Source organism: Mesoplodon mirus (genome assembly GCF_964341445.2).
Source record: "Mesoplodon mirus genome assembly, chromosome: 4".
Taxonomy (NCBI): domain Eukaryota; kingdom Metazoa; phylum Chordata; class Mammalia; order Artiodactyla; family Ziphiidae; genus Mesoplodon; species Mesoplodon mirus.
In genome coordinates, this window is record NC_138979.1 from 183,800,919 (window position 1) to 183,824,586 (window position 23,668).

The 23,668-nt window shown below is 53.4% G+C and overlaps 1 protein-coding gene across 1 annotated transcript in view; it reads left to right on the plus strand.

Moving 5' to 3' along the window:
• The window catches only part of CYP46A1 (cytochrome P450 family 46 subfamily A member 1), a gene marked incomplete at its 5' end in the record, with an annotated part of 33,803 nt that extends 13,882 nt beyond the window's left edge, over window positions 1–19,921 (plus strand). Inside the window, 11 exons of the mRNA XM_082618167.1 lie at window positions 376–462; window positions 5,806–5,944; window positions 6,652–6,762; window positions 8,349–8,499; window positions 8,677–8,739; window positions 10,810–10,882; window positions 13,430–13,514; window positions 14,178–14,288; window positions 18,123–18,211; window positions 18,988–19,054; window positions 19,247–19,921. Coding sequence (XP_082474293.1) covers window positions 376–462; window positions 5,806–5,944; window positions 6,652–6,762; window positions 8,349–8,499; window positions 8,677–8,739; window positions 10,810–10,882; window positions 13,430–13,514; window positions 14,178–14,288; window positions 18,123–18,211; window positions 18,988–19,054; window positions 19,247–19,417 — 1,147 coding nt within the window. The 3' untranslated portion in view covers window positions 19,418–19,921. The remainder of the gene's footprint in view (window positions 1–375; window positions 463–5,805; window positions 5,945–6,651; window positions 6,763–8,348; window positions 8,500–8,676; window positions 8,740–10,809; window positions 10,883–13,429; window positions 13,515–14,177; window positions 14,289–18,122; window positions 18,212–18,987; window positions 19,055–19,246) is intronic.
• Between the last annotated feature and the right edge of the window lie 3,747 nt (window positions 19,922–23,668).

The window sequence follows — 23,668 nt, forward strand, 5'->3', positions numbered from 1 at the left end:
CAATACCCTGGCTGCCGAGCGCACAACAGGGGCCATCCGTGGTGGTCACCACTCTTGTCACCAGCACCTTCCTTCTCATCCTTTCCCCTCCGGATAAAGGTGGGAATGCAGGGGTCACTGAGGTTGGGGCACACAATCACCCTTATGTATGTATGTATGTATTATGGTAAAATTCACATCACATAAAATTCACCGTTTTAACCGCATTGGAATTACAATTCAGTGGCATTGTTACATTCACCATGTGGGGCAACCATCACCATTGTCTGGTTCTAGAACATTTTCATCACCCCAAAAAGTGACCCGACCCCGTCAGGCAGTCAATTCTCATTCCTTCACCCCGTTTCTCACATCACGTGTTTGTCTCTTCCGCAGGCTGTTTGGCCAAGGCTTGGTGTCCGAATGTGACTATGAACGCTGGCACAAACAGCGGAGGGTCATGGACCTGGCCTTCAGCCGGAGGTGAGTGTGGCTGCAGACAGGCCCTGGGGTCATGGCTGGCTGCTCAGAGGCAGTGCTGGGCTGCCAGCCTGGGTGGGCTTGGCAAGGGCGAGTCTTCATTGGAAGGGGTTTCACCTTCACCCAGGCTGAAGGGAGAGAGGAAGGACACGGCATTACCGGTCAAAGAGAGACCAAGACAGCCAGCTGGGTGGGAGTCTGAGAGGCCCCCAAGTAGTTTGTGAATGTCAGGAGCTGAATGACCACGATGCCTGGAGGTGTGGGGTTCCTGTCCCCCAGCAGCTCCCTTGGCTCAGACCTCAGCACTCCTTGTCTGGGCTTTTTCATTTATTATAGTTTTCATTTTTTGGTAACATTTTATTTTTAAAATAGCTGTTTTCATGAGATATAATTCAAATACTATACAATTCACCCATTTACAGGTACAATTCAATGATTTTCAGCATATTCACAAACGTGTACAACCATCACCATGGTTGATTTTAAAACATTTTCATCACCCCCCAAATCAGTCACTCCTTATTTCCTGTCAATGCCTGCAGCTTCTGACAACCACTAATTTAATTTCTGTCTCTATGGGTTTTCATATTCTATACGTGTCTTATAAATGGAATCATACAACATTTCTTTTATGCCTGGTTTATTTCACTTAGCATAATATTTTCAAGACTCATCCACATTATAGCATGTATCAGAACTTCATTCCTTTTTATTACCAAATAAGATTCCGTTGTATGAACATACCACATTTTATGTATCCATTCATCAGTTGATGGACATTTAAGTTGTTTTTACCTTTTGGCTATTGCGAATAATGCAGCTATGAACATTTTTGGGTGGATATATTTCTCTTGGGTATATAGTAATGGGATTACTGGGTCATATGGTAATTCTATGTTTAACATTTTGAGGAAGATAATCTTTTATTTTGATATAATTTCAAATTTACAGAAAAATTTTCAGAATAGTCTAAGGGACTTCTGTATATCTTTTACCCAGACCCACTTATTGTTTATCGTTTAAATCACCATATGTTTTGTCATTTCTTCTTTATGTGTATATATAAATATATTTATAATTTTCTCTCTGTGTGTGTATGTATATACATTTTTGTATAGTGCATGTTTTTTAAATTATTTGAGAGTGAGTTGGAGACATTGTAATCTCTTCTCTTAAATGCTTCTGTGTGTATTTCCTATGAACAAGGACATTCTTTTACATGACTGCTGTTCAGTTATCAAAATGAGGACATTTAACATTAATCCAATACTGTTATCTAATCCATAATCCATATTCAAATTTTGTCACTTGTGTAATGACAGCTCTTTTTATTCTTGTCTAGGATCCAATCCAGGTCCATGTGTCACATTTAGTTACCGTATCTCTTTATTTTATTTATTTATTTTTTATTTTAAGTAATTTAATTAAATTAATTCATTTATTTTTGGCTGCATTGGGTCTTCGTTGCTGCGCGCAGGCTTTTCTCTAGTTGCGGTGAGCAGGGGCTAATCTTTGCTGTGGTGCATGGGCTTCTCATTGCGATGCCTTCTCTTTCTGCAGAGCATGGGCTCTAAGCACATGGGCTTCAGTAATTGCAGCACTCGGGCTCAGTAGTTGTGGCCTGTGGGCTCTAGAGCGCAGGCTCAGTAGTTGTGGTGCATGGGCTCAGTAGTTGTGGCTCATGGGCTCTAGAGAGCAGGCTCAGTAGTTGTGGCCCACGGGCTTAGTTGCTGTGCGACATGTTGGATCTTCCCAGACCAGGGCTCAAACCCACGTACCCTGCGTTGGCAGGCGGATTCTTAACCACTGTGCTACCAGGGAAGTCCCAGTTACCATATCTCTTTAGCCTCCTTCATTCTAGAACAGTTTTTACTCTTTCCTTAAATTTCTTGACCTTAAGATTACAGGCCAATTACATAGAACATCCTTCAGTTCTGTTTGTCTGCTATTTCTGTTCAATTACACTCAGGTTGTGCTTTTTTTGGTGGGAATGGCTCAGGAGTAATGTTGTATCCTCCTTAGGGCATTGTTATCTGGAAGCATGTGTTGATCTGTCTCATTGTTGGAGATGTTAACTGCTCCCTTGGTTAAGGGAGCCTCCAGGCTTCTCCACTGTGAAGTTACTGTTTTGTATGTAGTCTGTGGACAACCATATAAACATTTTCACCTAGACTTTCATCACAGCCTCCTCCCTGGCCTCCCCACCTCCTGTCTCCCTCCTCTAATGCATCCACCTCACCACCCTGGAGAGATCTTGCTGAAACTCAGATCTGACCGCATCTCTTCTCTGTCCTGAAGCCTTCAGTGGCTCCCTATGATCTGAAATATGAAGGTCAGACCTCACTCCCCCTTAGTCTGCCCCTGAGACCCCTCCAACATTTGGACCCTCTCACCTCCACCTTTCTGGAAACGCTGGGCTCTTTCTGGCATCTCTGCCTGTGTTGCTGCCATTCCCTCTGCCTTCTGTGCTACCCCAGGGAATTCCTCTGACTCCTTTGATACCCAGCTAAGATGTCACTGCTTTGGGGAACTGTTTCCTGACCTTCCAAGACTGAGTTCATGTCTCCATGATGGCTTCTGTCACATCCACTGAAATGATTCTCATTCAATCTGCCTCCCTCACTAGACCTCAGGTCCGTGAAGGCAGAAGATGCACCCTGTTCCTGGACCCCTGCACCCAGCACGGCACCAGGCACTTCACAAGCCCTCCAGGAATGTCCATAGAATGAATGCATGGAATGGTCTTGGTCTTACTGGAAAGTTGCCAGGAATGATAAAAGGAATAGACTAGAAGGAGGCATTTATTTAATGAATACTTGTGCCAAGTGCCAGGGTTATGAAGGCCAACCAAGGTGACGTGGTCCCGCCCTCAGGAAGCTTTGAGGTTATGGGAGGGCATAGATTCTAACCAGATGGCCGCCCATAGTGCTCATGATATAAATACCAGCAGCATTGTTTTGGTTAACCCTCTCCATCACACTGAACCTCACGTTTGAACTGCACTTTACATTTTATTAAGTGCTTTCACATTTTTATTTAAAAATTTTTTAATTGTGGTAAGATACACATAACATAAAATGTACCATCTTGCCCATTTTTAGGTGTACAGTTCAGTGGTATTAAGTACATTCACATTGTTGTGCAACCATCACCACATATTTTTATTTTTTAGTTTCACAATAAGGTAGCCAGCTAAGAGATGATGATTTTACTGGAAATGCAAAATTCACAAAGTTGCATGAAAGAAGCTTTGGGAGATTACTGTGTTTATGAAAGTGTCAGTGACCCTTGGTTAATCCGAATTCACTACTGACGAAGAAAATAGGAACCACTGGTGAGTTTCATCTCCAGCCATTATCCACAGAGAATATCATTATATACTTTTAATAAAATCGTGAGAATGAACTGCCAGTTTCTGCTTTTCTAGATATTAATTTTACTGAAAAACCTTGGTCCCAATCAATCATTCCATAAAAGACAAGGAAATGTAAAATAGATAGCTAGTGGGAAGCAGCTGCATCGCACAGGGAGATCAGCTCGGTGCTTTGTGACCACCTAGAGGAGTGGGATAGGGAGGGTGGGAGGGAGACACAAGAGGGAGGGGATATGGGGATATATGTATATGTATAGCTGATTCACTTTGTTATACAGCAGAAACTAACACACCATTGTAAAGCAATTGTACTCCATTGTACTCCAATAAAGACGTTTTAAAAAATGCAAAAAAAAAAAAAAAAAAGACAGGGGGTTGGGATTTCACTGTACCGCTAACATTCCAGTCCGATATTTTGTATCTGCAGTAGCTGCAAGGGATTCAGTACTGGTGTGGTAACCAGCACATGGGATCCAATTTGAATGTGATTTTTTTTTAAAAAAGACAACTACAAAGAATCTTGCAAATAAATATATACTTGCAAACCATGTGAGTGTTATGAAAAAAAAGTCAAGGCTACTATGGGAGCATATATTGAGACTACTTCGGCCTAAGAGACATTTCCCTGAGGATGTGGCATTTGGGTGTCCACCTGGAGAGAGGGCAGATGTAAAGGTGTTATGAGGCATAGGGATGGAGGGTGGGAGGGGAGACAGCTCAGGCAGAGGGGACAACATGTGCAAAGGCCCTGAGAAAGGAAGGAGCATTGGGCTTTGGAGAAGATAACAGGTCATTGTAACAGGAAGGCAGTGCTGCAGGTGGGAATGAACAAGAGCAGACAGCCTCCTGGGCCCAGGTGAGGATTTCCCCTCCCTCACAACAGGGTGCTTCAAAGCATTTTAGGTGGGCAAGGGACCAGATTCGAGTGGTGCTTTCATTATATGCCTGGGCCACAGAGGACGAGATATGCAGCCAGCATGGGGTGGGAGCAGCAGTAACCAGACAGATGCTGGGGCCTGTGCTAGAGCTGGGAAACAGAGCAGGGCTGGCTGATCGGCAATGAAGAGTGGATAGTCTTTCCTAATTAAAAAAGTTATTTTTTTTTTTTCTCTTCCCCAATTTGCTCTTTTTACTGTTTTTTAAAACCTCTTATTTGGAAATAATTTCAAATTTCTAGATAAGTTTCAAGAATAAGAACAGGAGAAAAAAACACCCGTATACCCTTTACCCAGATTGCTAACATTAAAAATTACTTTTAATTTCAAAAGCAGCACTTTCTCTTTGTAAAAATTCAGAAATATGTAATGTACAAAGGGACAATTTCCCCCCTTTCCACTCCCTCAGGGATACCATTTTTGTGAGTTTGGAGCACATCCTTCCATACCTCTTTCTAAGCTGTATGCCAGGCAGACAAGCCAGGTAGCTGTCCCGGGGCGGGGGCGCTGTGGATTGGGAGCTCTGGGTCAGAGGACTCATTTCTGTGTAGGGTTGGGCACTATGATTGCTCAAGGACAGAGAGTGAAATGGGATAACAAAGGGCTGCAGATGGTGCCCCCAGGCAGGGCAGGTAAGGAGAGTGGGCAGTGCAACCAAGAGGTTGGAGGGGAAACTTCATGGACTCTAAGAGGCCCCAGAGGCCTTTCTTCCCTTCCTGCCCACTGTCTTCTGGAGTTTCTACATTGCCATGTCTCCCTGGGGTCAGAGTTGAAGGGCCAAGTGGCAAACAAGAAACCATTAAAACAAGGGTAAAGGGACAGTGGCCATCCTGAGTGGAGGGGGCTGGTGAAATCCAAGGCTTAGTTTGATTACTGCGGCCCCATCCTGTGAGCTGGGTCTTAAAGGGAGAGCAGAAAGACTGGGAGGGGCCCCCACCTCCACTCTGCACACTGGTCTCCCTTCAGAAAGGGGGGCACAGGATGTCCACAGCCCTGGGCTGGTCCCAGTGGCCGCTGATGTCTGTGCTGTTTCCTCAGCTCCTTGGTTAGCTTGATGGGAACATTCAATGAGAAAGCAGAGCAGCTGGTGGAGATTCTGGAAGCCAAGGCGGATGGACAGACTCCGGTGTCCATGCAGGATATGCTGACCTGCACCACCATGGACATCCTGGCCAAGGTGATGGGAGGATGGCGGAGTGGGGTGTGGGGAGGGCCACATGGGCAGAGGGCACTTCTTCCCTCCCTCTTCCCCTGCTTGCTTCCCTCTCCTCTCCCCGCTTCTCCACATATAAGCCGCCCCTTCTCTGGGCCGGGAGGGTCATCTGTTTTATCTCCTCGAACTTTGAAAACAACAGTGTGAGGTTGGAGCTACCTAACTCATTCTCTAGAAAGGGACACAAAGAGATGCAGAGACAGGCCTCTGGCTGGTCAGTGGCAGGGCTAGGACCGGATCTCAGGTCTGCCTGACTCCTAGCCCAAGCCTACCTCCCCCTCAGCACCCCCCATGGGGTATTGCTTGACTTTTCACCCTGGCTGTCTCAGCAGTGGCCTAGATAACCCCCAACCCAGGTTAAGGATGGAGCTCAGGCACAGTGAGTGAAGAGTCGTCACCATTCAACAATTCACTGGGAAGCTGGGTGTGAAATAGACACACAAGGAAGGCTGCATTTCAGGGGAAATGCATCTTGTCAAGGAAGGAAGCCAAGGTTTGTTGAGTGGCTACTATGTGCCACTTAATCCTACCACATCCCACAGGTTCGGGATTATCGTGGGTTGTTGTGAGGAGCCGATGACATGATGCACACAATCCTTAGCTCAGGCTCTGCCCTGGGTCTTCAGTCCTCCCATCACCCACGCATGACCTTGCCCTTCTCTCTCCCCCAGGCAGCTTTTGGGATGGAGACCAGCATGCTGCTGGGTGCCCAGAAGCCTCTGTCCCGGAAAGTGAAACTGATCCTGGAGGGCATCAGTGCATCCCGAAACACTCTGGCAAAGGTACCTGACATCGTAGCTTGTCTTGTCCTCGTTTGCTGGAGAACTTCCTCCTGTGATTTTTTTCAGAATGGGTTTTGAGTTCTGATATGTCTGAAGTGACTTCCAAATCAGTTAGGATTTGCATACATCCCCTAAAGTAGAGGCTGAAAATCGAAGTGGTTTAAGTAAATTAGGAGTAAATCTTTCTCTCATGTGAAATGATCCTGAAGCAGGATGGCAACGATGACCCCATAATGTCAGAGGTTCCTGGATTTTTCTGTCTTTCTGTTCCACTGTCTCTAGTACATCACCTCATTGTTATAAGATGGCTGCCGCAGATCCAGCTATCGCCTCCTTGTTCCAGGCATGAAGGAAGAAGGAGGGGGAAAGGTGGCACTGTTACCAAACCGAACTTGGGTCTGCTTGCCCACGTGCAGTAAAGCCAATATATTGATACTGGGTTGTGGTGAGGGAAAGTGCAGCATTTATTGCAGGGCCCCAAGCAAGGAGTCTAGGCAGCTAGTGCTTAAAAGGCCCAAACTCCCTGAAGCCTTTCAGGGAAAGGTTTTTAAAGACGAGGGTGTGTGTTTGGGGTGGGGGGAGGGTGTGGGTATGTGATTCGCTTGTGGACATTCTTCTGATTAAGTGGTGGTGAGGTAATCGGGAATCAGCATAATCAACCTTCTGGTTCCAACCAGTCTGGGGTCTACGTGCTGGTGTGCAACATACAGTTAACTTCTCCCACCTGGTGGGGGCTTCAGTTTCTGGAAAACAGCTCAAAGGACATGGCTCAGAATATTATCTATAGCCTTTGAGGAGGAACTAAAGATCCTTGACTTTGTTTAATAGTTAAACTATTTTGTCTTGCTGGACTGTTTTCCTTTCTTTCTGCATTTTACTCCTTCTCTGATTAAATTCACTCTTTGGAACTTGGGGAAGTTCTAGGAGGCTAAGGTTTTTCTATAGACAAGAGGCAGGCGGAGGACATGGGGGCGGGGGGGGCGTCTGTTCTGGGAAGACCCCATAGAGTCCTGCTTGGCTACAGTACTTGAGTTGATTCCCAGACAGTTGCTCAGGGCCCCCTTTTGTTCCCTGGGACTTCAGACTCTGAGCTTAGAGTCCCCTGATGCCACCCCACCTTTTCAGCAGTTAATTTCACTCTACTTCCCTCTGGCTGAAGTTTCCTCCTTCAATGTGATCCTAACTGCCTCCATCCTTCAGGAATCCCTTCTTATTTTCCAGTGCTCTGTGGGTATTTTAAGGCATCTTTCCCATCATTTCTAGGGATTTGGGGCAGGAAGGAGAAGCCAGTGCTTGGGCTTAGGCCACATGGCTTGCAGCATCTTAGTTGCCAGACCAGGGATCGAACCCGGGGTCCCGGCAGTGAAAGTGCCCTAACCACTGGACCGCCAGAGAATTCCCCATAGCCCACCATTCTGATAAAGTCTCCTGGCTCCTTGATCTTTTCTAGAATGTTCTCACATTCTTCCACCCTCCCGGCTTGCCGGTGCCACTGTGGATTTCTGAAGTCATTTTGGAGTTGGGGGGATGGGGGAGAGGGAAAGTGTGTGTCCAGTCCACCACGCTGAGCTGGAACTCTCATTCAGTTTATGCCGGGGAAGTGGAAGCAGCTTCGCGAGGTCCGGGAGAGCGTGCGTTTCCTGCGTCAGGTTGGCAAGGACTGGGTCCAGCGCCGCCGGGAGGCCCTGCAGAGGGGGGAGGACGTGCCTGCTGACATCCTCACACAGATTCTCAAAGGTGCCAGGGATCCCTCGAGGGCCTTGGGAGGGCCAGGCAGAGTGGGTGCCCCCCATCAGTTGACTCCAGCTGGTTCTGTCTGGCTCTAGGGGAGCGGGGAGTGGGGAGGAGGCCAGGATTCTTAGTGTCCCAGGCGGCATCTACTCCTGGGGCTCTGAGACTCGCCTTGTCTTTCAGCTGAAGAGGGAGCCCAGGACGACGAGATTCTGCTGGACAACTTCGTCACCTTCTTCATTGCTGGTTTGTAGCTTCAGCAGCCACCAAAGGCTCAGAGCTCTGCAGGAGTGAAGGGGACCGTGGATGGCTTAAACCCTGGCTCAGAGATTTTCTTAGACAGTCTGAGCAGAGTTCTGCTGTGGAACTGGGGGGCAGGGGTGAGGGGAGCAGACGCCCTCTCTCTTAGCTTGGCGAGGCCCAGGAGGCTCTCTTGGTGGCCTCCCACCTGGCTCTGGAGCTGGTGATTGTGAGGATTTGTGAAGCTGCCTTTCTGGGCTCAGGAGAGGTTGGCCACTTGAATTCAAGTCTCTGCCTCACTCAAGATTTATGCCGAGGCCTTCCGTACACTAGCACCAGAAGATGTGCTAAGCAACTTTATTCATTTGATCATCAAATATTTCTTGAGCGTTGTCCTTCACCTGGAAAACTTCTCCTCACCCTTCAGCAATCCCTTAGGTGTCTCTACCTCACGGAAGCCCTCAGGGATTGCCCAGACTCATCAGGCCCCGGTTAGAAGCTCTCCATGGCGCCCAGAGCTCCTCTCTGCCCACACATCTCACAGTGTTAAGTCGTATGTTTATTGGTGTAAGTCGATAAGGTCTGTCTCCCCCAGCAGATTGCATGCTCGGTGAGCCAGGGGTTATGTTGTTTTGCTCACCTGTGTATTCCCAGGGCCCAGTGCTGTAGGTACCCATAAAGATCGGATGAAATGAACGAAGACCAGGCACAGGGAAGACAGAGATGAACAAGATGAGGGATACTTCATAGTCTGATGGTGGAGGTGGACAGACAGACAGAATTGCCTTGCTGGGCAGTGGATTTTCAGAGGAGGAAGCCTGCCTCCCCTGCGAGAGGGTCACGAAGTGGGAAGGGGTCTGCCATGTGGACAGCGTGGAAGAGGGCCCTCCAGGTGGGGGTCACATTCACAGATAGCTTGGAGACCCGGAGCAGTAGGGCTGGAGCAGGACTTCAGGGCACCATCCTCCGCGCGTGTTAAAGTGCTTGCTGAATGAAGGCTGGCTGGTCTTCATGCTGTGAGCCAGGGGCCCGAGTCCTGGATGTGGTTCTTCCATAGGCTGGCTCTTTAGCCTGGGCCTCAGTTTCCTCATCTGTAAAATGGGGATGTCCATCCAACCTTCCAGTGGGGGTTTAATAACTCCCTTCATGTCCTCCTCGCAGCCCACCACGAGCCCTGTGCCCCTACCGCAAGGGGCCAGGGAGAGGACAGCTGTGTCTCTCCTCCCACTGTCCTTTGAGGAAACTGAGTTACTGCTGGCAATGCAGAGCCAGGGCCAGGCGGGGACTTCCGGCCACTTCTGATTCCCCTGCCCGGCCTCCCGTGTGGGGTCCCCTGGCCGTGACTTGCCCACATTCCAGGCCTGGGAACAGCTGGACCTCCTTCCCAGCACCTACTTGCTGGAAGGTGTAGGCCCTTCTCTTGCATTCGAGCAGCCCCTGGGGCCCCCTGGCTGGCAGTGGTTGCCACCTGTTAAGCCCCCTGCCCCTTTAGAGGAAAGTGGTGCAACTCGGTTCCCTCCCTGGCCAACTGGGGTGGGGGTGGGGTTGATGCTATCAACTTGACCAGATCCTTCCAGAACCCAGAATCCGCCCTCTGCACCTGGGAAGTCAGTCCCCGTGACAGGAGATACACCCTCTCCAGACCTCAGGGACTGGTGCCTGCAGCTTCATGGGCTTTGGGCTTGAAAGCTTTGCTTGACTTGAGTCCTAGCTCTGTTCCTCCTGCTGTGTGACCTAAGAGGGACACATTCCTCTCAGCCTCAGCTTGCTCTTCTGCAAAATGGGGACAAATATCCCTCCAGGCCAGGCAAGGCACAAGGATGGTTGGAGCAAGGGGCTTTTAGGGTGTGAGACATGGATGCGTGGGGCAAAGGCCATTTCTTTGACAACGTAGGCAGCACCAGGAATGCGGAGGTGGGCAGGTGTCTCCCTCGTATCTGTATGTCTGGCTCAGCCAAGGGGGAGAAGTGAGGGCTTGAACTACTACAGGGGCTTGGGGTCTCAGAGGCCAGGCAGGCTGGGCCAGCGGCAGCCCCGTAGGCCTCGTGGAGCCTCCGCTCTCCTCCTTTCCTGCAGGTCACGAGACCTCTGCCAATCACCTGGCATTCACGGTGATGGAGCTGTCGCGCCAGCCGGAGATCTTGGCGAGGTACGAGGAGGGGACATGGGGGGGCTCCCCTTGACGTTGGTGAAGGGGTTTATCTGATGTCTTGTTCCTAGGGGACCACCTGCTCCCATCTCCCACGCTGAGCCCCCTCCAAAGTGTCCCGCTTTCCTTCGCCCCAGGGTCTTTGCACATGCTATTCCTACTTCTAGAAGCTCCTCCTCCTGCTTTTCTCCTGGAGAATTCCCCCTCCTCCTCCTCCTCCCCCTTCCTCTTCCCCCTCCTCAGAAGCCTTCTTAGACCCCTGAAGCATCCACTCTGTTTCCCCTCCTAGCCTCCTCCCAGCTCAGAGATGCGTTTTCTCCTGGGACTGTTTGCTTTGAGTCTATTTCGGTCATGAAACCAGAAGCTCCAGGAGGGCAGGGACGTGGCTCTTTCCCTCCCAAGATGTACTCAGGGCCTGGCCAGGGGCTGGCACTTAGGACTGAACAGAATTCCAAGCAAAGTGCTGAGGGAGCGCTTGTCTGCAGCTGGCAAGACAAAGGAGGGCATTGCTGGGGAGATGGCATTTGAGCTGGGCCGTTGGTTTCCTTAAATACAAACAGTGTCCCTCAAGGACTGTTGCACAGATGGGCTGAGCTAAATGTAAGAGCGCTCTGCAAATGCCGCCGACAGGCTTGGGGGTGGGACCTCCGTGGACACGGGGAAGGGTCCATCAGAGCAACGGTTGTCATCACCAGCAGGAAAGGGCAGACTGAACGATCGCCTGAGAATATAACACCGTTGACCCTTGAACGACAAGGATTTGAACTGTGCGGGTCCACTTACACATGGATTTTTTCCACTAAATACCTGCTACAGCGCCACACGAGGCGCAGTTGGTTAAATCCGTGGATGTGGAGCCAACCGTAAAGTTATACTCGGATTTTTGACTGTGCGGAGGGTCGGTGCCCCTAACTCCTGTGTTGTGCAAGGGTCAACTGTAGCTTACTGGTGTTTAAAAATACGTAATAGTATTTATTAAAAATTTGGAAAAAAGCAGAAAAGTTAAAATAATGATTATAATTATAATAATAAATCCACCCATGGCGCCCCCATCCACCCAGGGACAGTTCATGTTAATTCCTGAATTTTGCCATGTCTATTATCACAACATTGCCCCACAGTTTTGCAACCTCTTCCCAAGTTCTTTTTTTCTTTAATATTGTGTCTATGTGTATATATGTATATCATATATATATCATATATAATATCATATATATAATAAAATCTACCATTTAAACCATTTTCAGGTGAATGGCTCAGGGGCATTAAGTACATTCACCCCGTTGTGAATCACCACCATCCTTCACCACCGTCCATCCCCGGAACATTTCAGCATCCCAGACGGAAACTGTCCCCGTCCAACACTAACTCCTCACTCCCTGCCTCCCTCCCTCCAGCCCCTGGCAACCACCATTCAGCTTCCTGTCTCCAGACATCTGACTCCTCTCGGGATCTCATACAAGTGGAATCATAGTGTATTTGTCCTTTTTGTTTGGTTTGTTTCACTCAGCATAATGTCCTCAAGGCCCATCCGTGTGGCAGCAGGTGGCAGGACGCCCTTCCCTTTTGAGTCTGAGTGATATTCCCTTGTATGTATGGACCGCATCTTGTTTATCCATTCATGCATCAGTGGACACTTGGGCTGCTTCCACCTTTTGGCTATTGAGAATAGTGCTGCTGTGAACGTGGGTGTGTAAATATCTATCTGAGACCCATCTACCCAGAAGTGGGATTGCTGCATCACATGGTAGTTCTGTGTTTAACTTTTTTTTTTTTTTTTTTTTTTTGCGGTACGCGGGCCTCTCACTGCTGTGGCCTCTCCCGTTGCGGAGCACAGGCTCTGGACGCACAGGCTCAGTGGCCATGGCTCATGGGCCCAGCCGCTCCGCAGCATGTGGGATCTTCCCGGACCGGGGCACGAACCTGTGTCCCCTGCATCAGGCAGACTCTCAACCACCACGCCACCAGGGAAGCCCTGTGTTTAACTTTTGGAGGAGCCTCCATACCATTTTCCAAAGCAGCTGCACCACTTTACATCCCCACCAGCAGTGCACAAGGGCTCTGATTTCTCCACATCCTCACCAGCACTTGTTATTTTCTGTCTTTTGACAAAAGACCCCGTCATGGGTGGGAAGTGGTCCAGGTCCACCTTTATGGCTGCATGTTATTCTAACGGTGCACGTCCTAAGGCTTGTACCTGCATCCCTGCATCGCTCCTTCTGCTGTTTCCAGCTGCTGTGAACCGGGCTGAAACAGGCATCTTTGCGCAAAGACCTTGTTCTGTGGTGCTTTGTTTCCTACAGCCGATTCCGAGCAGCACACGCAGCGGTTGAATGTTTTAAGGGCCTGGAACGTAGTTCCCAGCTGCCCAGGCGTCTGCGTTTGGACATGGAGGTTCCTTCAAGAACGGGGGCTGGGTGGGGGGGCAGTGTGTGCAGCGGGGAAGCCCCAGGCCTCTCGCTTCACGCTTCCTCCCATCCCGCCCTTCTTAAAACTAACGTGGGGCATCTCTCCTTGGAGACGAACTTGTCTTTATCTGACTGACAGGCTGCAGGCCGAGGTGGACGAGGTCATCGGTTCCAAGAGGCACCTTGACTGCGAGGACCTGGGGAGACTGCAGTACCTGTCCCAGGTGTGGGGATGGGGGAGACGCTTCTGGGCAGAGGTGGGCGATTCATCGACCAGGGCTGCTGCCTGCTTGAACCCTTTAGTACAGGGGTTCTGGAACGTTGCTGCACCTGAGAATCCCCTGGGAGGTTAAAAAACTGCCCACGTCCAGGCTGCTCCAGGCCAATGACACTGAGTCGCTGGGGGCGGGACCCAGCATGGCTACGGTTTCCCAGGTGATTCCAGTATGGAAACCAGCCCAGTTAGTAAAACCCAGTTAGGCCTGGGTTCCACAAGCGTTGGGCTTCCCAGCTGGGGGCCAGGCTCAGCAGAACCCCCCTCCAACCCCCAGCACAGCACAGGAGGAGGCCTTCCTCGAGCTGCTGGAGTCCTCGGGATGGTGGGAGCCCTGGTTTAGAGGGAGGCCTGGCTCTGGTCTCCTGTCTGGTCTGGTCTCTGGCACTGTGGCTTTGCACAACCCCTCCTCTGGGCCTTGGTTTCTCCTTCTGTCACATGAGGGGTTGGACACGCAGAAGAGGCTGACCTTGCAGGGGTCAGGGACCCAGTTCGTCCGTGGGTGCACATTCAACACCGTGAAATGGAGCAGAGTTGTGTCTGGGACGTGCTTCTGGCACTTTCCATGGGGTCTCCTGATGTCTCTCGTTATCTCCCCGTGTGGTGTCTGCAGGTCCTCAAGGAGTCGCTGAGGCTGTACCCGCCAGCGTGGGGCACCTTTCGTCTGCTGGAGGAAGAGACCTTGATCGATGGGGTCCGGGTCCCCGGCAACACCCCGCTTCTGGTGCGTGGGGCCCCTGCCTGCCTGCCCCCAGCTGGCCAATTCGGGGCTGTCCGCTGAGGTCAGGGACTCCTCTGAGGTCCGTGGCCCTGTTATTCTCCCTGGCCTCCCGGTGCATTCTTGTTTGAGACCTACCATAACCCTGTGATGAATTTTCTCTCCCCACCCCACGGCCCAGTGTAAGATTACAGCGGATGATTCTAAAAGGGAGGTACCTCGTTTACAGCTGAGGCTGCTGAGGCTCAGAGAAGTTAAGTTACTTTCCTGAGGTCACACAGCCAGCAAGGGGCAGAATGGGATGTGCCCAGTTTCAGAGCTGGCCCATATTTGCCCCAGTTCCTTCTCTCTCCATGGCCCCTCCTGCCACTGAGGTTGACCTTCTCCCCCCTGGTCTCCTTTACATTTTGTTCCTCTGGCTGTTTCCTCATTCATTCATTCATTCAGGCTCCATTCATGCACAATGACCTCCCCAAACCCACCACCTGCCCCCAAAACTAGAACGTAACCACCTATGTGCGCATCATTCTCCTGATACCCTCCAAAAGCTGTCACTCTCCTGAATTTTGCACTCGCGATTCCCTCGCCTTCGTGTGTGTGCACGCCCACACAATACTATGCCCTAGGACTTGCTTTGTGACTCAGTACAATGTCTATTAAGATAGTGTAGATTTCCACGTGTGGCTGTGGGCCATCCATTTTCACTGCTGTGTAATGTTCTGCCATGTGAGTTGCACTATTGCACATTGATTCCGGGGTCAACAGGCATTTGAGAGGGTCCCAGCTTGTTGCCATTATGAGCACAGCTGCTGCTGACAGCTTTCCTGTCCTTGTGTCCTGATGCAATGTGCAAATGTGATTTTTGGGTGTGTGCCCAGGAGTGGGAGGCTTGGGGTGTAGGACGGATGACTGATCACCTTTATAAACTAGGGCCAAATTATTTTCCAAAGTGGCTTTGCCAGTTCGGAGGCTCCCTTGTGGTGTAAGAGAGAGTCTGTTCCTTATCTGCCTCACCACTTAGTAGGGGCCAGTTTCTTATTTGTTGCCAGTTCAGTAATTGTAAGGAAAGTATTTTGCTGTGGTCTTGATGTGCACTTTCCCGATTACTGGTGAGGTTGGGCAGCCCTACACTGTTTTTCCTCTTCTGTGAGGTGTTTGTTCATTTCCCTTTCTTGGGTCCTTTGTCTTTTCTTATTATTATGTAGAGTTGTCTTTACAAATTCACATGTTAATCTTTTATCAGGTAGATGTGTTGCAAATGTCATCTCTAGATATGTGGTTTGTCTTTGTTTTTTTGTGTTTTTTTTTGCGGTACGCGGGCCTTTCACCGTGTGGCCTCTCCCGTTGCGGAGCACAGGCTCCGGACGCGCAGGCTCAGCGGCCATGGCTCACGGGCCCAGCCGCTCCATGGCATGTGGGATCTTCCCGGACCGGGGCGCCAACCCGTGTCCCCTGCATCAGCAGGAGGACTCTCAACCACTGCGCCACCAGGGAAGCCCTGTCTTTGTTTTTAATGATCTGACGTTCTTAAATTTTTTAGTGGTTCGTTATCTTGTTTTGTCTTGTTTAAGAAATGCTTCCCTGCTTTGAAGTCAGAAGAGTACTCACTTACATTGTCTTCTGCCGATTTTACACTTTTGAAAGTTAAGCTCCTATCTACCTGAAATTGATTTTGCGTATGGTGTGAGGTAAGGGTCTGTGTTTGCTGAGGCTACTATTGCAAAGCATCACGGACACAGTAGCTTAAAGAGCAGAAGTTTATTTTCCCATGGTCCTGGAAGCCAGAAGTTCAAGATTTAGGTGTCAGCAGGTTGGTTTCTTCCGAGGCCTCCCTCCTTGGCTTGCAGACAGCTATCTTCTCCCTCCAGCTTACCTGGCCTCTTCTCTGTGTGTGTCTATGTCCTAATCTCCTCTTCTTATAAGAACATCAGTCATGGGCTTCCCTGGTGGCGCAGTGGTTGAGGGTCTGCCTGCCGATCCAGGGGACACAGGTTCGTGCCCCGGTCCAGGAAGATCCCACATGCCACGGAGCGGCTGGGCCCGTGAGCCATGGCCGCTGAGCCTGCGCGTCCGGAGCCTGTGCTCCGCAGCGAGAGAGGCCGCAATGGTGAGAGGCCCGCGTACCGCAAAAAAAAAAAACACCAGTCATACTGGATTAGGGGCCCCGATGACCTCATTTTAACTTAATTACCTCTTTAAAGAGCCTATCTCCAAATACAGTCACATTCTGAAGTTAGGACTTCAACTTATGAATTTTAGGGGGATGCAGTTCAGCCCCAGACAGAACCTATGTTTTTTGTTTTTGTTTTTGCGGTACGCGGGCCTCTAACCGCTGTGGCCTCTCCCGTTGCGGAGCACAGGCTCCGGACGCGCAGGCTCAGCGGCCATGGCTCACGGGCCCAGCCGCTACGTGGCATGTGGGATCCTCCCGGACCGGGGCACGAGCCCATGTCCCGTGCATCGGCAGGCGGACTCCGAACCACTGCGCCACCAGGGAAGCCCCCTATGTTTATTTTTACAGAGGAGAAAGACGTGCTCCAGTCCCACCTGTTGAGTCTCCCTTCCCCAGGGCTCTGCCAAGCCCTCTCCAGCACGTATCAAAGCTTCATCCATGTGTGCTTTTTTTTTCTTTCTTTCTTTTTTTGGCCACACCATGCAGGTTGTGGGATTTTAGTTCCAAGACCAGGGATTGAACCTGGGTCCTCGGCAGTGAGAGCGTGGAGTCCTAACTACTGGACCGCCAGGGAATTCCGTATCTGTACTTTTTTTTTTTAAAACATCCTGCACCAATACCACCTGCCTTAATGACCATCTCTTCAGAATGCCCTTACATCTGGCAGGGCGAAGCCCTGGGGCTGACTCTCAACCCACGTGTGCAACCCCGTGGACCTTGAGTGGGCACACCCAGGCTCTAATCCCGGCCCTGCTCCCTGCTGGCTGGGTCATCTCAGGGAAGACCCTGAACCTCCAGGCCTCAGTACCATCCTTGTAAGGTGGGGATAATGGTACCTGAGTCGACAGGATAATACAGGATAACGTACATCATGTGTCTGGCCAAAACCCCTGGCACACAGTAGGCGCCCTTTGCTGACCTTAGACCCCTCCTGGTCTTATGCTCCCACTCAGCTCCAGGCCCCGCCTCCAGCCCTGGATGCCCTGGACTCTCACAGAGAACCAGGGGCAGCACAGGCTTGGGGAGACACTTTGTGCAAAGGTCAGCACCCAGGGCCCAAGTTATGGGGCATGAATGGCCCCTGGGGGCCGGGGCATGGAGCATCACCTTCAATCAGGAGGCACCAGGTGTGCAGGTGAAAGGCTAGTGGGGGCGCTGCGGCTCCCCCACCCCCACCCCGCTGAAGCAAGTCTTGTGCTGAAGAGAAACTTTGAACAATAACAGCTCTCAGGAATCTAGAGACAGATGGCCTCGCAGCAGACCTGAGTTTGCATCTCATTTTGGCCGCTTACTTGCCAGGTGACTTTAGGCAAGTCATGAGCCTCTGAGCCTCAGTTTCCTCATCTGTAAAATGGGGATAATTGTAGCCCACCCCCCACAGGGTGAGGTCAAGCATGGGATGATGGAGCATGCCCAGCTGGTTGGCAGCATATTGGGCTACCCCCTTTCTTCCTCTTAGAGACTTTCCAGGGGCCAGTGGAATTCCGCACTGGTCCAGATGGGCAGGTGGAGAGATGGGTGGAGAGATGGGCGGGTGGAGAGGTGGGTGGGGAGTGCAGGAGGGCGTACTCTGCTCCGAGTCTCCCCACTGGGTGACTGCAGCAGGTTGGGAGGTGCGAGGGGACCCATCCTCGGAGCCAGAGACAAGCAGATCCTCTGCCCGGCAGTTCAGCACCTATGTCATGGGGCGGATGGACACATACTTTGAGGACCCGCTGACTTTCAACCCAGATCGCTTCAGCCCCAAAGCACCCAAGTAAGTCTCTCTTCAAGCTGTCCACAAGTGGAGACCTGGTGGGAGGATGGTCCCAGTGGCCTCTGGTCTGAGCTGCCTGTGCTCACTGAGCCCACATAGCCTTCCAGATCACTGCGAGGGCGTTGTGAACCCCACTCTGCCCCCATTTACAGGGAGGAAATCGCGGCTCAGAGAGGCTAGGTAACTTGCACAAAGATGAACAGCCAGGAAAGGGCAGAACGAAGGCTTGAGCCCAGCTCAGACTGGTGTTAAAGTCTGTGCTCGTGACCAGTCCCTTATACCGGGAAGGCCTGGGACTTGGGCAAGTGACTGCATCCCTGCCCCCCCACACCTTGATGCTCCTATCTGAGAAATGGGAATACCAACGGCTCCCTCTAGAGGTGGCTGTGGGAGTGAATGGTTTCAAGTACTGAAGCAGTGGTGGGGAGGAGAGTCAGGCTCAGGGGACAGACGCCTGAGTCCAGACCCAGACTTCCCAGAGCTGGGCATGTGACCGGCTGAATAAGTGGAGTAAGTGACGTAGGACCTTGGGGGTGTTGCTTTGCCTCTCTGAGCCTCAGTTCCTCCATCTGTGAAATGGGAATAATAACAGCTCCTTCCGGAAGGCTCGAAGGAGGATAAAATGAGACAATGCTGACCCAGAGTTTAGCCGAGTCAGCTGTTGATGCCTTTAGCATGTTCGATAACGAGCCCTGGCCCAAAGCCGGTCCTCACAAGGTTGGCTTTGTCACGACTGTCGCGGGGCTGCCTCCTGACGCCTCTCGCCCCGCACGCAGGCCGAAGTTCACCTACTTCCCATTCTCCCTGGGACCCCGCTCCTGCATTGGGCAGCAGTTTGCTCAGGTAAGGGGCCAGCGCTGGGGTTTCTGCCCAGAAGTGACTGCGGGGTGACGTCTTGTCCAGGAAGCATTTCAGAGCCCTGCTCTGGGTCCCCGGGCTGGGGGCTGGGGGCTGGGGACCCAGGCAGCTGTGGCATTTGCTGCTCATTCCCTCATTCACGCCACTGACCCCCCCACCCCGCCCCCGCGCGCACAGATGGAGGTGAAGGTGGTCATGGCCAAGCTGCTGCAGAGGCTGGAGTTCCGGCTGGTGCCCGGGCAGCGATTCAGGCTGCTGGAGCAGGCCACGCTCAAGCCGCTGGACCCCGTGCTGTGCACCCTGCAGCCTCGGGGCTGGCAGCCCGCGCCCCCGCCCCCGCCCTGCTGAGGGGCCCCGTGCAGGACCGGACTCCTCCGCCAGGGCCGCGCCCACGCTGTCCCCCGCCCTCTTCCCCGGGAGCGCCCTCCACACTGGCTCCCAGCGGGTTCTCTGTGCACCGCCACCTGCTTCACAGCCCTGAGAGCTCTCCGTCCCCTGCTAACTCCACTGCCCTTCCTGGACCAGAGCCTGCCTCCTCCCAGCAGCCGCCCAGATGTGCTCTTGTCTCCCCCCACCTCTTTGCACAGGCCACGTCCTCTGCCAGACACCCTAACTCTTGCTCACTTCCTAAAGCCCTCTTCAGGTGTCACCTCCTCCAGGAAGCCCCCCTTGCCACCCCCCGGCTGGGCCAGGGGCCCCTCCTCTGTGCTCCCTTGGCCACCTGTGCTACCTCCAGCACCACACTGACCACACTGTATCATGAGTGTCCTTCGATGTGACCGACTGCCCTGCCAGGCTGTGAGTGCCTCAAGGGCAGGGTCTGTGTGTGATTCACCTCTGAGCCCCCTGTGCCCACCCAGGGCCTGGCACAGAGTCGATGCTCAATAAATAAATGTGTTGACTGCATGAATGAACGGCTAGACCAGGCCAGGGCGCTCTGGCCTCTGTCTTCTCATCTGTAAAATGGGTGCCTTGTTGAGGCTGATCTCCCTAAGGGCTGATGCAGCTCTGGAAGCTGCCCCTGGAGAGGCCCAGAGAGTGCCACATCGGGAGAAGACGGCCCAGGTTCCCAGGAGGGCCCCATGTTATGTGCAAGGCCATGCTCCTGGGGGGTGAGGCTGGGACTGTGGGCAGTTTTGAGAGCTTGATTTGAGAGGGTCGAGGGCCCTGGGGCCTGCGTGGTCTAGTCTACTCCCAGCAAGGCCACTGACACTCCAGAGGACCTCACATAGGCTGGAGCCCCCAGGATCTCTCTTAGGGGCAGCTTGGTGGAGCTGAGTGTGGACGCCTGGCCTCACACCCACTGCACCTGTGCATCTGCTGGCACAGGGCTGCCCCTCCTGACCTGGGTGGAGGAGGAGGCTGCTGGGGCCCAGGCGCTGAGATTGTAACCCTCGCGGCGGTGGGTGGGTGAGGAAGCCGTCCCTTCCTCCTCGAGGCTGACGGGTGGCCAAGGGGCAGGAAATACTGGACCGCCATGTCCTCTGGGCCTGTCCAAGGGAAAGGGCCTGTTTCTCCTTCGGCACTTGGGAGTCTGTCTTCATGCAGGAACAGCTGGCCCACTGCCTGGGGTACGTGCGCCGGACAGGTCCCCCCCACCATACCTGAGAGGGCACAGATTCGGACTGCCCCCTGCTGTACGTCAGCTCCTCAGGCCTTGCTGCAGTCTTGAACGACAGCTCCGAGGGGTCTTCCCAGTTAGCAGATGAGGAAACTGAGGCTCAGGGGAGGAAGTGGCATGCTCAGCACAGGTGGGTGTTCTGCCCTAGGATGGGCCTGCGTTCCCAGCCCAGGCTGGACATGGGGTCCCACGAGGGTGGCCGCATCTGAGCCTCTGGGCAGGGCGTCTGGCCTCTGGGACGCCTCTGTAGCTGCAGATTCCTTGCTGAGTGACGGTCCTCCCGCTCCCCCAGCCCCGGACTGACCTAAGCACTCGGCTGGGCCCTTATCAAGCTACGCCCCACCCTCTCTGTTTCCATGTCCCTGCCTTGGGGTGGTGGTGGGGAGTCCAGAACCTCCTGTGGCTCTGAGAAGGGTGTGTCTGGGCCAGCTGGATTGGGTCAGCTGGGCTGGGGCCTGGAAACCTTTCCTTTTAACCCCCCCCCCCAGGAGACCTCAGTGTGCACAGGGCTGGTACCAACCCCCGGGGCCCAGGCAAGATGGATGGGATTAAAACCAAGGTCCTGCAGCCAGACCTCCTGGGGTCAAATCCTACGCCATCTGTCACTAGTTATGGGGCTTCGCCCCCAGTTTCCCCATTTGTAAGGGAGGACAAATAACAGGACCCACATCCGAAGGTTTGTGGGAGAATTAAGAACGTTCTGCGTGGGCGGTGCTTAGCACAGAGCCTTTCAGCGTCGGTGCTGCACACTCAGCAGCTGGAACTGGAACTGGCGGTGGCATCTTTAATTTATCGCTGTTACGTCCAGAGGAGGAGGCGGGGCAGTGCAGTTCCCAGAAGAGCCACACGGTGGCGCCCCGGCGCAGCTCTCAGAACTGCGGGTCTGCCGCAGGCAGGGTGGGCGGTGCCTCCCCAACCCTCGGAGGGTCCGGAGGTCCGGAGGGGGCGGGACTCGAGGCGACGAAGCCCAGCCTCCTGGAGGAGGGGTCAGGGCGAGAGGGGCGGGTGGTCTGGGGCATCCAATGACCACTGGGGTGGGGGTAGGGAGGCGGGCATCACGGTCCCTATTTCACAGATGGGGCATCGAGGCATGGCGAGGGTCAGGCAGCTGGTGGGGTGGCAGGGGCACTGCCACGCGGGTGGGGGGGCAGCGATCACTCGGTGCTTTCCCCTCACCTCTTCGGGCAGTGGGCCTGCGTCTGGTGGTGGGATGCTGGCAGACCCGCAGTGGGACGAGCCGGGAGGTCTGGACTCACCTGGAAGGGGCAGTTTTGGCAAGAAAAGTCCCGCGGTGGAGAAATGCCCAAAGATGAGTCTGGCGTCAGGCTGTTTCCTGATGCCTCACTAGGTCTCTCTGGTCCTCTCTGCCCTGCCGTTCCCTCCCTCAGGACCTCGGGCATTGATGGCCCTTTCCCAGCCCGCCCCCTCATCTGTAAACCTGGACAAGGTGAGGTGGGTCTACAGTCTCACTCCGGGCAGGAAACTTCCAGCCTGCACACTCACCCAAGTCCCCCCTGACCCCTCAGGTTTGAGCTGCTCTAACACCTCAAATGCATTTTATGCTCCCCGGAAGTCACCTCCGGTGCCCTCGGCCCCAGGGGTCTGGAGTCTGGTGATGGGGGACCCTCAGGGTGTCTTCTGGCCAGGCTGGGGTGGGGAGTGGCCTCAGAAGCCTTGTCTGCTGGTGTGGAGATGAGAAGCTTGGCCCAGCTGTGGTCAGATGGGAGGTTTTCTTCCTCTGTGCTCTGGGTGCTGGGACTGGAGGCTGGCTCTGGGGTTGCCTGGTGGCCCTGCTGGGCCTCAGTGACCGCCAACATGGTTGGGCAGAGGACCACAACTAGTTGTCCTGCTGGGAAGGTTCTGGATGGGTCTCAGCCCCTCCTGGTTGTCTTGGCCGAGTAGGTATGGTGTCCGCTACCCTAGTAGGTCCAGCCAGGCAGACCCCACAAACACAGTGTGTGTGGGGTTTCCTGCGTGATCACGAGAGGGGATGACCACCTGGAGGTGACCTCAGGGGAGGGGCGAGAGGGGACTCAAGCCAGGGGTTCGTTCTGCGTTGCACCCCCTCTGCGTGGACGCTTACTCTCCTCTGAGGCAAGAATCCCGCATCTTCTGGCAGCTTCCTGATAAGTATGTGACCCAAAGGGGGGGTCTCGAACCCCTAAATGCACGTCTGCCCAGACTTCACCCTGGGCTCCTCCAGACAGCCTTGGGCATCCTGCCTGGATGTCCAAAAATAACCCCAGCCGGGAGAGGGGGCAGACACTGGGATATTTCTGGCGGGCGGCAGGAGACTTGCAGAGGAGGGGCATTTCTCTGAATCAGGGTTGGGATGGGGACAGATGGTCTAGGGCTTTGAAAACACTTATTTCTCCCAGAACATGGCTCTCCCGCACTTTCTTCCCACTGGAGGAAACCATGGTCACCCTCCTGGAATTGCCCACCTTAGGCAGCCTCTGCCGGTGGGCCAGGCCCGGCCAGCCAGGCCGAGTGGTCACGCCCAGGGTGGGGGGCCTGAGGGTCACAGCAGAGGATGGGGCCAGAGGAGGCCCAGAGCCTCCCACTCTCGGCTGTCCCACAGGCAGCCTGCAGCTGGCCGTGCCCAGGCCTCAGGCCTGCCCTGCAGGAGGCTCCATGGACCTCAAGGCGGTGCGGCCGGGCAGGAGGTGGGGAGTCCTGGAGCCTTTCATGCAGGAGCTCGGCCTCCCAGGTGGGGTGTGGGGGGTCCCAGGGTCAATGCCAGGTGGGCAGGGGCAAAGGGCTTGTCTCCCCTCCCCACTCCCGGTCCTCGGGCCCAGCTGCGCTGGTTCAGCTTTTGGGGGGCAGAGGGGGGTGATGCAGCCGTGGCAGAGCTCCTGCGTCCCCAGCCTGGGGGCAGGGCCCTTCGGGCGGCCCTGGCACCCTGGCTGAGGAGGAGTCCGTGATGGTGGCATTGGCCAGCCCCGGGCCCAGCTGTACTGTGACCCCGGGCCCCTTTC